Source organism: Meriones unguiculatus, chromosome 19 (genome assembly GCF_030254825.1).
Source record: "Meriones unguiculatus strain TT.TT164.6M chromosome 19, Bangor_MerUng_6.1, whole genome shotgun sequence".
In the NCBI taxonomy this organism is placed as follows: domain Eukaryota; kingdom Metazoa; phylum Chordata; class Mammalia; order Rodentia; family Muridae; genus Meriones; species Meriones unguiculatus.
Window position 1 is genome coordinate 22,574,136 of NC_083366.1, and position 13,119 is coordinate 22,587,254.

General features: G+C 42.4%; 1 protein-coding gene across 1 annotated transcript in view; it reads right to left on the bottom strand.

The window, feature by feature from the left end:
* Positions 1-1,402: 1,402 nt before the first annotated feature.
* LOC132649330 (aldo-keto reductase family 1 member C1-like) overlaps positions 1,403-13,119 on the bottom strand; it is a 298,798-nt gene continuing 287,081 nt past the window's right edge. The window contains exons 6-7 of the mRNA XM_060373002.1: positions 2,262-2,384; positions 1,403-1,423 (exon numbers count right to left, since the gene is read on the bottom strand). Of these exons, the coding sequence (XP_060228985.1) occupies positions 1,403-1,423; positions 2,262-2,384 (144 nt within the window). The remainder of the gene's footprint in view (positions 1,424-2,261; positions 2,385-13,119) is intronic.

A 13,119-nucleotide genomic window follows, 5' to 3' on the forward strand; every position in this document is an offset into this window, starting at 1 on the left:
TTCTGTTCAGGCCATCTAAAATTTTCATGTCATCTGGAGCCAATTGGAAATCAAAGACCTGTTATAGAAGAAAAAGTGTTATTTTAATATTTATTTATGAAAAATATTTGTAAATCTTGTTCAAAAACAAGGAAATCATGAGATTTGCAGGTAAATGGTGGGAACTGAAAAAGATTATCCTGAGTGAGCTATCCCAGAAGCAGAAAGACACACACAGTATATACTCACTCATATAGACATACATTATAGGATAAACATACTAAAATCTGTATATCTAAAGAAACTAATCAAGAGGAAGGACTGATTAAAATGCTCAATCCCCATCCAGAAAGGCAAAGAAGATGAACATCAGAAGAAGGAGAAAACAGGGAACAAGATAGGAGTCTGCAACAGAGGGCCTCTGAAAGGCTCTGCCCTACAGACTATCAAAGCAGATACTGAGACTCATGGCCAACCTTTGGGCAGAATGCATGGAATCTTATGAAAGAAGTGGGAAATAGTAAGATCTGGAGAAGATAGGAGCTCCACAAGAAGAGCAACAGAACCAAAAAATCTGAGCATAGGGGTCTTTCTTGAGATTGATACGCCAACCAAGTAGCATGCATAGAGATAACCTAGAACCCTTGCACAGATGTAGCCCATGGCAGTTCAGTGCCCAAGTGGGTTCCATAGTAATGGGAACAGGGATTGTCTCTGACATGAACTGATTGTCCTGCTCTTTGATCACCTCCCCCCTGAGGGGGTAGCAACCTTACCAAGCCACAGAAGAAGACAATGCAGCCATTCCTGATGAAACCTAATAGACTAGGATCAGAAGGAAGGAAAAGGAGACCTCCCCTATCAGTGGACTTGGGAAGGGGCATCATGAAGAGGGATGAAAGGAGGGTTTGGGAGGGGAGGAAGGAGGGAACTATAGGAGGATACAGAGTAAATAAAGTGTAATTAATAAAAAAATTAAAAAATATCTGAGAGGTTCTCCTCAATTCTTAAAGTCATCAAGCAAAACATTCAAGTGAATAATGAAGACAAGATTAAAAATTAAATGGAAATATATCATCACACACAATATGTAATACTACAGACAAAAGGATACATGAAGCTGACATGATTCAAAAGAGATGTCACGTATGTGAAAGATTCAGAGAAGTACAGAGATAGTTTTAAATTATACTTCAGTAATTTTTTTATATATATACAGTTCAATTTGTATATCCCATATAGAAGAGTTAAGATGAAAACAAAGTAATTTTCAGTACCATTTACAGTAGTAATTGCCCAAATATTAATAACTCCTGGTCAAAGCACTCAGAAACTGGCCTGAAGAAGACTCATTGTATAAAATTCCAACCAGTTTTGTCATGAAAAAGATGATAACCAACTGTTACAGTATTAACATATGGGTTCATAATTCAGTGGTGATGCCCTAAAATAATAATAATATAGAGAAATAATAAAAATATCAACAATTTAAAATCTGACAAATTTAAGTAAGAGATGTACTGCTTAATTTATTAAGTTTTTGTGCATTTGAAAATTCCTAAATTAAAAATGAAAGATGTAGGATGCATAAAAGATGCAGCTTAAGAGTCCTGGTGTCCCATCTCCAAAGAAGATAAGTAACATGAAGGATCCAAGGGAGGATGCATAATCAATGTAAAATCATTACCTCGGTGTTATTTCTTTAATATTTATATTTGGAAATAATATATCACTGTGTACCCAACACATGAATATAGAAGTCACATTTTCCAACCAAGTACACATTTCTTACATGTGAGTTATGAAAAGTATCTCAGGTTATAAATTCAACAAACCATAGATGCCGTCAGGAATTGCACCAACTCTACATGTTGCTACAATTTCATCTACTACAGCTATTGCCATACTCTCCACTGTCCCTTTATTGATTCACTCTCTGGTCATAATTAATACACCAGGACTAATTGTACCTTCCTTTTGAAGTGTGGCTAATGACTTCATCTCCAAGTAATAGCCGTGACTTCTCCAAATTATTTCACATAGCTGAACACTATAGTCTCCCTTCATAATTCTTTTGCTTTACCAAGCAAAGACAGAATTATGAGCCCTCCCAGACCATGCATATAAGCTGTACTCTTAACCACCTTGTGCTCAATAAAACAAAGATGAACAAGTGTGTGTGTGTGTGGGGGGGGAGGGAGATTGCATGACACATAGAGAGCTGTCAATAGTACAAGAAGAAAGTTAAGGAAGCTAGAAGAAAAGTAGATAAAGAAGCTCACCTGATTGCACACAGGCTTGTACTTGAGTCCAGGCTTGTTCAGGATCATCTCAAGCTGTCTACGGTTAAAGTTGGACACCCCAATGGACTCGGCTAATCCTGCAGCCTTACACTTCTTCATGAACTGGGGAAGAAAACATTAGTGAAGAATAACATGCAATTGGAATCCAATGATAGAAATGCAAAGCTATGCTGCTAGGAAGAACAGTTCTAAGAAAAAATGCAGCTAACAGTTATTTTTTTTAATTTAAATTTAATTTTTTATATTAATCACAATTTATTTACTTTGGATCCCAGCTGTAGCCCTTCCCTCATTCCCTACCAATCCCATCCTCCCTTCCTCATCTCCTCCCATGCCCCTCTCCAAGTCCACTGATAAGGGGTCCTCCTCCCCTTCCCTCTGACCCTAGCCTATCAGGTCTCATCAGGACTAGCTGTATTGTCTTCCTATGTGGCCTTGTAAGGCTGCTCTCCTCTCAGGGGGAGGTGATCAAAGAGCCAGCCACTGAGTTCATGTGAGAGACAGTCCCTGTTCCCTTTACTAGGGAACTCCCTTGGAGACTGAGCTGCATTGGCTACATCTGAGCAGGGGTTCTAGGTTATTTCCATGAATGGTCCTTCGTTGGAGTATCTATCAGTCTCAGAAAAGACTCCTGTGCCCAGACTTTTTTTATTCTGTTGCTTTCCTTGTGTAGCTCCTATCCCTTCTAGGTCTTTTTATCTCCCCCTCCTTTCATAAGATTGCCTGCTCTCTGCCCAAAGTTTGGTTATAAGCCTCAGCACATAAAATTTGCAGGCAAATGGTAGAATCTAGAGAAGATCATCCTGAGTGAGGTATCCCAGAAGCAGAAAGACACACAGGGCATATACTCAATTATAAATGGATATTAGACATATAATATAGGCTAAACATACTAAAATCTGTACACCTAAAGAAGCTAAGCAATAAGGAGTACCTTGGGTAAGATGATCAATCCTCACTCAGAAAGGCAAATGGGACAGACATTGGAAGAAGGAGAAAACAGGAAATAGGACAGGAATCTATCACAGAGAACCTCTGAAAGACTCTACCCAGCAGGGTATCAAAGCTAACAGTTATTTGTTATTAAGAAGTGAAAATTAATAAAGGAAATGGAAGAAAAGATAATAAAAATAACTTAGGCAATATGATTATTGTAAAGGGAGGAAAATGGGTTACAGTTTTCTTTTCCAGTCCTCTTTCACTTTGTTCCTACCTACTACTTAAGCAGAAGAGTCACAAGAAAGACCATACTACCTACAGCAAAGAGCACTCATCCATTCTTGCATGTGTGAGTTGGATCTCTCTACTTTTTTTCAGTAATGTTCACCGAATTGCTTCTTTGACAATGTCATACATATATTAAATAATGCGTTCGGATTACTGTAACCCTCACACACCGTCTGTAATCTCCCTCCCGTATCTATTACCTGCCCCTCTTCCCCATGAGCTCTCTTTCACATTCATGTCCTTTTGCTTTGAGGCCCTCAGAATTTAACCAGGATCTTCTACATGACCACGCATTTGAAAATATCTTTTGGAGCCTGGTGGGTTTCTGAATGGATAACCACCTGAAGATGATGACTGTCTCTGTCCCAGAATCTAACATTAATAGCCAGTAGTTCAGCAGGAAGTGATATGGGTCCTATGGGTCCCTTCATAATGACAGGCTCAATATTGTGCAGGTCTGTTCAAGGGGATGAAGCGTACCTGCTGTGTGATTATGTCTACATCGACTGTATCATGCCCAGAAGACAGCATTTCATAGGGCTTGTCTTTATCTTGTGGCTTGCCTTTCCCCAAGGATCCCCAAGATGGTCCCTGAGTCTTAGAATGTCTGATAATTCAGCCATAACATGCTCTGGTTTTCTTTTTGTTTTATCTGTGGTGTTTATTATTGTCACTCACCTCCCATATGTCACAGAGATCCACTGTGTGAAGCGTGCAAGGCGACATCTCCTCCCCTTGCTGGAACAGCAGCAGATTAGACACATGTTAATATTTTTTCCTGTATTTATGCTCCCACATACATTTGTGGCTGGCAATTAAATTGTTAACATAGATGAAACACCTTTTTATAAATTAATAGAGTACTTTTCATTTCGAGTTCAAAGGGTTGTCTTCTAGCAACAGTCCTTTACTTTTTCATATGCTGTATATGATTTATAAAAAATGTTTCCGTGTCATGTGGAGTGTACCAGTTGACTCACATTACTTTTAATACATTTCCTTGTTGTAATATTCATCTTTCTCTGAGAAAGTTATTAGTTACAGTCAATTGTAATCTTGACACAGAATAAATAATCAAGGCTCCGATCCATGACCTTTAATACTCTGAGTGCATGAATGAGAGAAAATTGGGAAAGTAAGAAAAGTCACTCATTTCTTTGCAAAATGAATTTTGATGTTGGAACATCCAGAAAGCCAGCAAATATTAATGAGTATGAGCTTTTAGTTAAAGGCCATATTCAGCATCATTACAAGTGTCTTAAACAAAAACTGACCAAACCTCTAATAATATAGATGCAGGGTATGCATAAGAGGAGACATTCCCAAAGACTGCTCTGAATAGTGAATATATCTTTAGCTTTGCTCATTTACGTGATATGATAAATTTTTACATAAGTTAACCAGAGTAGTGTTTTTTAAATTTTCTTTTTACATTTTACTTATTTATTAATTTTACTGTTTTTGTGTGTATGTGTGTGTATATGTATGTATGTGTGTGTACATGTTGTTTGTACGTACCTAACACAGTGGATGATCAGAGGACAATTTATAGGAGTCAGTTCTAGCCTTCCATCATTTCTGCAGCCCCAACTTGTTTTAAAACCTATGTAAGCATATTGAAATTATATACACCTTTAGAAGCTAAATCCATCCACTCACAAAATGATGGCCATGTTGACAACAGAAGTTAGACAGTTCCATATTACCAACTGCCTACCTTCAGAGATTGGGAAATGAATGAGATGGGGCTACATAGTCCATGTTATGTGTCTTCAGAAAACTTTCCAAGCTTGGTCTGACCAAGTCTGGATGATTGAAAGTTGACCAAAGCTACAGAGGGTGACGTTGTGTTGGATTAAGAAGTTACCATACTCAGTGGCTTCCTATTATCTGGTAAATAGAAATTTCAACTGCAGGGTTTAGATGGTGAGGGCCACACCAGGCCAGACTAGGACTACATAGTGAGATTCTGTTTAAAAACAGTGGAGTGGGGTGGGAAACTGGGGAGGTGTTGGCTTGGTAGCTAAACACACTTGCTTTTTAAGTGTGAGCACCAGACCTAGGTGCTCCAGAACCCAAGTAAAGGCTGAACTGGCATGGCAGCCCACCAGTTATTCCAATCCTCAGAAGGCTCTCTGAAGCAAGCTGCCTGGTTAAACTAGTTATATAGCTGTATCACTGAGACCTGTGCTCAGTTGAGATACCTAGCCTCGGTGAATAAAGTGGAGAGCAACTGAAGGAGACTCCATGTCAGCCTCCAGCCTCCATATGTACAGCACACGTGCACATCCACACATTGTGAACACAGGTACACACACTCAGAAACAAAACTCACATACACATATATGAACAAATGTTCAAACATACACTCAAGAATGTGTTTACTGGCTATGGCCTTCCACCTGAAATTTTCTGGCTTCCAGAACTGTGAGGAAATTAGTGTGTTCTTCAAAAACACCCAGTCTCATCAGCCACTGGTGGTGCACTCCTTTAATCCCAGCACTTGGGAGGCAGAGGCAGGCTGATCTCTGAGTTCAAAGCCAGCCTGGTCTACAAAGTGAGTTCCAGGATAGCCAAGGCTACACAGAGAAACCCTGTCTGGAAAAACAAACAAACAAACAAACAACAGCAGAACCCTACCCAGCCTCAAGTAATCTGTGACAGCATCATTAAGAGGACTGAGATAGTGTTTGTGTTAATATAGTATAAAAGATACCCTCCCACCAATATGTTCCTCATTATAAAAAAAGAAAAATATGGGGTGAAGGTGAATTCATTCATTTCTTCAATATTTATGAGCTTAATGTTGCTTCCCTACTGTAGGAGCCACAGCTATGGTGGCAAGGAAAAGAAATCCCAATTCTCTCAGAACATAAATCTTAGGGAGTGCTAGCAGGCAAAAATCACCCATACGAGTGAGTGTGTATGTACACTCTCATGTGTAAGTACATTTATCAGAAAGCTGTAAATGAAGGGGGTGGGGAGAGAAACACTAGATTCACAGGTGGAGTGAGAATGGATCCTTAAGCTACAGTCAGTTGAAACAATGGTGGAGCATAAAGTCGGTGGCACAATATCATGTGTGGAACATAGAGACACGCCCAGGGCTGCTATCCTTGCATACTTGGTGCATGTTTGTTTGCACACAGAACTAGTAAATTATAAATGTGGTAATGTGCAAATGAGGGTGGAGATGTGGGAGGGGAAAAAGCAAGGGAACAAAAGAAGGACTTTGTACGCATGGGTGACAGGGAACCCAGGACTGAAGTGTAGCATGGCATCCTTGAATGCCCCTGAGGCCCAAAGTGCTTCTTCCTTCTCACCAGCCTCAAAGGCCGTGCTGCTTTCTATGCCCACAAAGCTATCTCAGGGCAGCACAGCCTGGAACCTGCTGTCACAAGAAGCAGAGAGTGAGCATGGAGGCAAGAAGGCACAGAGCCCCACCTGACTACAGCCACCTCCCTTTGGCCACCCAGGCCCAGCTCACATTCCAGCTTCTTCACTGGTAGGTACATGATCTTTGAGCAAGCTGCCTTATCTCTCTCTAAAGGCTCGAGTTTCCCCGCTAGGGCAATGGGAACATTACCAGGAACCACTGCAGGGGGTGACCCTGTGGATTCAGTAAGCCAGCTCAGGCAAGCCCTCAGCGCAGGCCCACCGGTGTGCTCTTGGAAATCCTCACCTATCAGCACAATCCTAACAGGACTACCAAACTAGAGCATCTTTACCTGTTTGAGACACACACCTGAGCTGCATGATGCCTGCTCCTTTCACCTTCCAGACCCAGCAAAGGGACCAGTGGACTAGGCTGAGATGTGTGTGCTAACACAAACCTCATGCCATAGTTTCTCCATGTGATGCAAACCTATACGTATCTGGGAAGAAAGAATCTCAGCTGAAGAATTGCCTTCATCAGACTGGCCAGTGGGAAAGCCTGCAGGACATTTGTTTAATTGCTAATTGGTGCACAAGGGCCCTACCTACTATGGGTTGAACAGTTCCTGTACATGTGGGCCTGGCCTCTACAAGAAGAGAGCTGAGAAAGCCAGGCAGAGCAAACCAGCAAGCAGTGTCCCTTCGTGGCCTCTGTTTCATCTCCTGCCTCCAGGATCCTGTCTGTCTTGAGCTCCTGTCCTGGTTTCCCTGGATGATGGACAGTAACCTGTGCATTGAAATAACCGCTTTCCAGCCCAGTTGCTTCTGGTAATGTTTATTGCAGCAACAGAAACCTAACTAGGACATTCCACTTTGTTAAGAACAGAAAACCAAACCCTTCCCTGTCCTTCTCCTCATGGGAAGCTCTTGAATTTCTTGTGACTATTTTCCAATGCGCTGCATTCACGATAGCGTCTGTGTTCTAGAAACCAGGCACTGGAAGTGTAGAGATGGTTCTGTCACAGCGCTGGGAAGAGGGTGGGCGCTTACATGAGCATGTATGTGCACAGCTTTGCAGTGCACACAAGATGTACACACATGTGCGTGCATGTGATCTCGTTGTAGATGGGTTCTGAGTTCCTTTCTTTGACTTTCACTTCATGGCTCCTTGCTCAGCCCTCAGCCAGGCCCAGCTTCTTCACTTTGGCAGGAATTAGGAGCGCAGTTTTGAAATAGATCCTTATCAGATGGCATCAGGTATCAGGTGGCAATAACAGGACAAGCGGAGTTTCTCTGGAATGAAGGGTGGGACAGCTCTCTGTGGTTAAGATTACAGAGCCACTCAGACTGCCCCACCCTCTGTGAGGTGGGGAAAGGAGGGAAGAACTGGCCTTGGGAGAAGTTGATGCTCAGCTGGGTGCAGCTGGTGACCCCATTTCTACCCTCAGTCACGCAGACTGACAGGATGCGTCTGGGCATTTTTGCTTGGAGAGCTGCACAGGACCCCATTTTTGGGAACCTCTTGGGGTCAATAGCTACTGGATCTCTCATTCTCCCAGGCTCTAACCTACAGCCTTGCCCAAAGAAGCTGTTCATTATTTTAGAAACAGAACCAAGGATTGAGGACATTTAATGAAAATTTACTACAAAAAAAAAAAAAAAGCTGTCACATGTTTGAAGTTGAGCCAACTGAAATGAATGCAGTTGGGAGTGTAGTTCAGTGGTAGGACACTTGCCTTGTATGCTCAAAGCCCTGGCATTGCTCTCCAATACTGCAACCAATCAACCAAACAGTTGAACATTAGGGTTTCTGCATATAAGGGCATCTTACTGCCACATTCTTGGCTTCTGGTACCAGTTTTCTTTATTTAGAAATGCAGATTTCAGTGTCCCTGGATGTTACACACATGAACACTCTTGCCAGCTGGGTATGTGCTCCTGCCTGCAGCTGTGGAGTACTTGAGCCTGTGTGTCATTTTATACTGACAAATCTTCCTGACCATCTTCTGTCCCTAGATTCTGCTTTTGGAGGCTTTCTCCTACCAATCTCCTTTAGGCCATGAACCCTGAGCCTCAAAGCTTTGTGGGCACGAGAGCAGCCATCTTTGTTTTGACTAATGTTCAGACTCTGCAGTCTACTGGGACTCTCCCCTTAGGCAGAACTGCTGTAACCGCCAGTGACCTTCCATCTTCTGGGTTTTCTACCCTGCTCTTCCAGGCAGGATAATTCTAATTCTCAGGTTCCTTGGGAACACAAGCCTTGGCTAGACTGGGTATTAGTGAATGCATGTTTCCCCCTTTCTCTCCATTTCTTCCCCACCTCTCACTCTATCTATCTTTCTCTCTCTCTTTTACACACACACAGTTGCTCTGGCAAGATATCACATCCAAAAACCTTCTAAGTTTGTATGATCTGGCTGGAATTATACAAACCCAGGAGACTGGGGCAAGCAGATCTGAGTTTAAGGCCAGCTTGGTATAGAGCAAGTATCAGGTAAAGAAAAGCTTAGGTCTAGGTATGGTGGTACACACCTTTAATCCCAAACAATGAAGGTGAAGTTAGTTTGTAGAAGAAAGAAGCCATGTTTGAAAGTGATGTCTAATTGAGTGGCAGAAACAGTGATGAATCAGAAAGACTTGACAGAATAGAATATACCCAGCTCTTAGGAGAGAGAAGAAAGAGAAGCTAAAGGGCAAAGCAGAGAGAGAGAAGAGACAGTTTTACTGGGAGTTTTACAGAGAGAGGTTGAATGAGAGAACAGGATGGACACAGGTAAAGACAGAATGATCTAGTGAATGAGAAGGAGCCAGGAGATTAGAAAACATTACTGGAGTTAGTCTGAAGCCAAATGATTCAGGGGCCGAGAGAGAAGCCAGATTGAATAAATCAGCTTGGAGAGGAGTTTGAGCCAGAACAGCTGAGTTGAACCAGCCAGTCCAGAGCTCAGAGAGAACTAGAAAGGGTGAGCTTATTAAGCAGTAATTCTCAGAGGCTGCAAACATTCTAGGCCTAGGTTAGATTGTATGGAGTCTAGAAGCTTCCAATATTGGGCCTAGTTTAGCAGAAGGAAGCAGAAATCCTCTGAGAAAACAACTGAATCAGCCTAACAAAAGTTACTTTTACTTATGGCTCCCAATGTGAGGTACAAACCCATGACCCTGAGACTGAGTCTCATGCTCTACCTACTGAGCTATAAAAGTTCTTTTACACACACACACACACACACACACACACACACACACACACACACTACTAGCAGATGGAGACTAAGCATTCAAACCATGAGCCTGGGATCTGGGGAGGTGGCTCAGTTTGTAAAGTGCTCAACATACAATCATGAGAACCTGAGTTCAGTACCCAGAACCCATGTTATAAAGCAAGGCATGGTGACACACCCTTGTAATCCCAGCACTAGGAGATGGAGACAGCTGGATCTCTGGGGTTCATTCACCATCTAGCCTAGGCCACTTGGCAAGTTCCAGGCCAGTAAGAGTTCCTGTCTCAAAACAAGGTGGATGGTCCCTAAGGGCCTCTGTGTGTACATATGAACACACCCATATTTGCAAATGCACATGTATACGCACATGTGTGTATGTACTTGTGGGTTAAATTTGTAACAAGAATGTTTGTTTTCTTATGAGGACAGAGCTTCACACATCCTCACACACCTAACATTTGTGTCCTGATGTCAACTCTTGCTTGGTGCCACATGAGCTAAGTGTAGCATTTTTCGTACTCCTCATCTCATGTTTGAGGGTCAGCAGTGTGCATGCCCCTGCTGGCTCCCCAGAGCAACAACACCTCAGAATGTTATGGGAAAAGCTCTTTTCAGTGTCTTCTCTGGGCCAGCATACAGGACTATGTAATTAATTTCTGGAATAGTATCCTGAGCTCTGGATATGTCATCAGGCCAAATCTACTTTGGTGGCCGCTGCCAGAACAGCAAGCCACAAACCTCCAAGTGTAAACCTACTCAATGCACCTTAAGCAGCATCAAGCACCTTGCCCTGCGTTAAGCTCGGAAGGTATTACCTTCCCTACACATAGAACAAGGAGCCGAGGCCATGGGAGCCTGTGTAGCAGGTCCAGGTCTTTATACCCTTGCTTCTGAGGATGCCCTTTCCAAATTTATGGACCTGTGCACACTGCATATATGGCAAGAATGCTTGTTTCTGTAACACTTCCCTTTGCTTGAGCTTGGTTGGAGCTTACATTTACATTCAGACACCACCACCCACCAGAGCCTCAGTCTTACAGTCTGGAGGCTCACAGTCTGAAGGCTCACAGTCTGGAGGATAGAACACTAAGGTCAAAGTATGGGCTGTGGTGGGTGTTGAGGCCAAAGGCCTTTGCTTTCAGCTCTCTTCGCTGTTCTGTGGCTGTGGTTGCATCACTGGGGCAATCCCTGCCTTCATCTCCACACAGCACTCTCCCTGTATGCCTGTCTCTGGGCCAAATGTCCCCTTTTTATAAGGACATCATCATATTGGAAAAGTGCCCTCCCTAATGACCTCATTTTGATGGCATCTGTAAAGATCCTGTCTTTACATTTTGGACTTGGAGGTAGGACCCCAAGAGTAACAGAAATCAACTCTTATTATCTAGTAACCCTGGTTTTAAGACCTTAAGAAAGTAAGTGAACCTCACAGAATCATGGTGTCTTCAGCCATGAAAGGGGGGACTTTAAAAAATCCCTACCATGAAGGCTTTTTCCTCAGTAGTCATTATCAAATTAGATATGGCTCATTACACAGGCTAGTTGCTGTGGTTTGGGCTATAAGAGGTGGACAACTCTCCACCCATGACCCTTGTGTGTGTATGTGTGCATGTACAGTGTCTAGTGTGTGGATGCATGGAAAGTGGTGTATGTATGCATGTATGTGTTATGTGTGGGGAGAGTGTGTGGGGAGAGTGTGTGTCTAATATATACATATGATATATACATATATAAACCTACAGTTTTCTAGAGTGATGGAAAACTATTGAAATTAGAGAAAAATGGTCATACAACATGGAATGCATTAGATAGCACTGAATGGTACCTTGGAAAATGGTTCACTGTGTCAGAAAAGGTTCAGTGGAGAGAAGGGAAGGATGGAAGAGAGGGAGGAGGTATGCGAAATGTGACCTGTTAGCTTCCTTGAGTTTGGAAACAAGAACCATGTGACCATTTGAAATGGAACAGTCTGAATACACAAACATAGACTGTCTTCTGAGGTCTGGGAGCTCTGTCATTTCCTTTCCGACAGCAGCAACCTCTGATACGGAGTCATAAGCTATGCCACCAGTGCTAGGTGTTTGGCTTAAAGGAACAGCCCCTCCAGTGCTGACCTGGGCAGGTATCTCCAGAACAGAGTAGCCCATGGCAGTTCAGTGTCCAAGTGGGTTACATAGTAATGGGAAGAGGAACTGCAGCTGACATAATCTGATTGGCCTGCTCTTTGATCACCTTCCCCTGAGGGGGGAGCAGCCTTACCAGGCCACAGTAGAAGACAATGCAGCCACTTTTGATGTGAACTGATAGACGAAGATCAGAAAGGAGAGGAGAACCTCCCTTATCAGTGGACTTGGGGAGTGGCATGCATGCAGAAAGGGGAGGGAGGGTGGGATCAGGAGGAGAGGAGGGAGGGGCTTATGGGGAGACACAAAATGAATAAAGTGTAGTTGATGAAAAAAAGAAAAAAAATCATAAAAAAGTCAAAACCAGCCTTTAAAATTTACCAGTGCAAATAATCCAATTTTATTATTATTATTACTATTATTATTATTTTTTGAATTTTAATTTCTCTAATTTTCTTAATAACTGAACTTGTTCCCTTCCTAATTGGACTTTCTCTCAGAGAACAGTAATATCTTCCTTCAGTGGTCCTATATCTCCTGCACATGTGGCAAGGAAAACCATGGGGGCAGAGAGCATAGGCAGCCAGTCTGAATTATGAGACTTGGCAGTTTCTTCCTCTGACTCCGTTTCATCCTCCCTATCTAGCTCTTAAATTATTTTCTGCTCTCAAATTACACAAATCTGTTTGAGCTCCTTTATGAACATTTGAAATAACCTTAGAAGTACCTTTTTTTTTTTTTCTGCCTGTTTGGTTGCTCTATTTTCTCCAAGCAACTCTTTAGCTTGTGAGATCAAATTTTTCATTTTATCACTCTCATACCTAGGATCCAGCATGTCTCTAATTAGAGTCCACAGAGAAAAAGTTATAACAGGTACCTTCTCAGGACCATTAG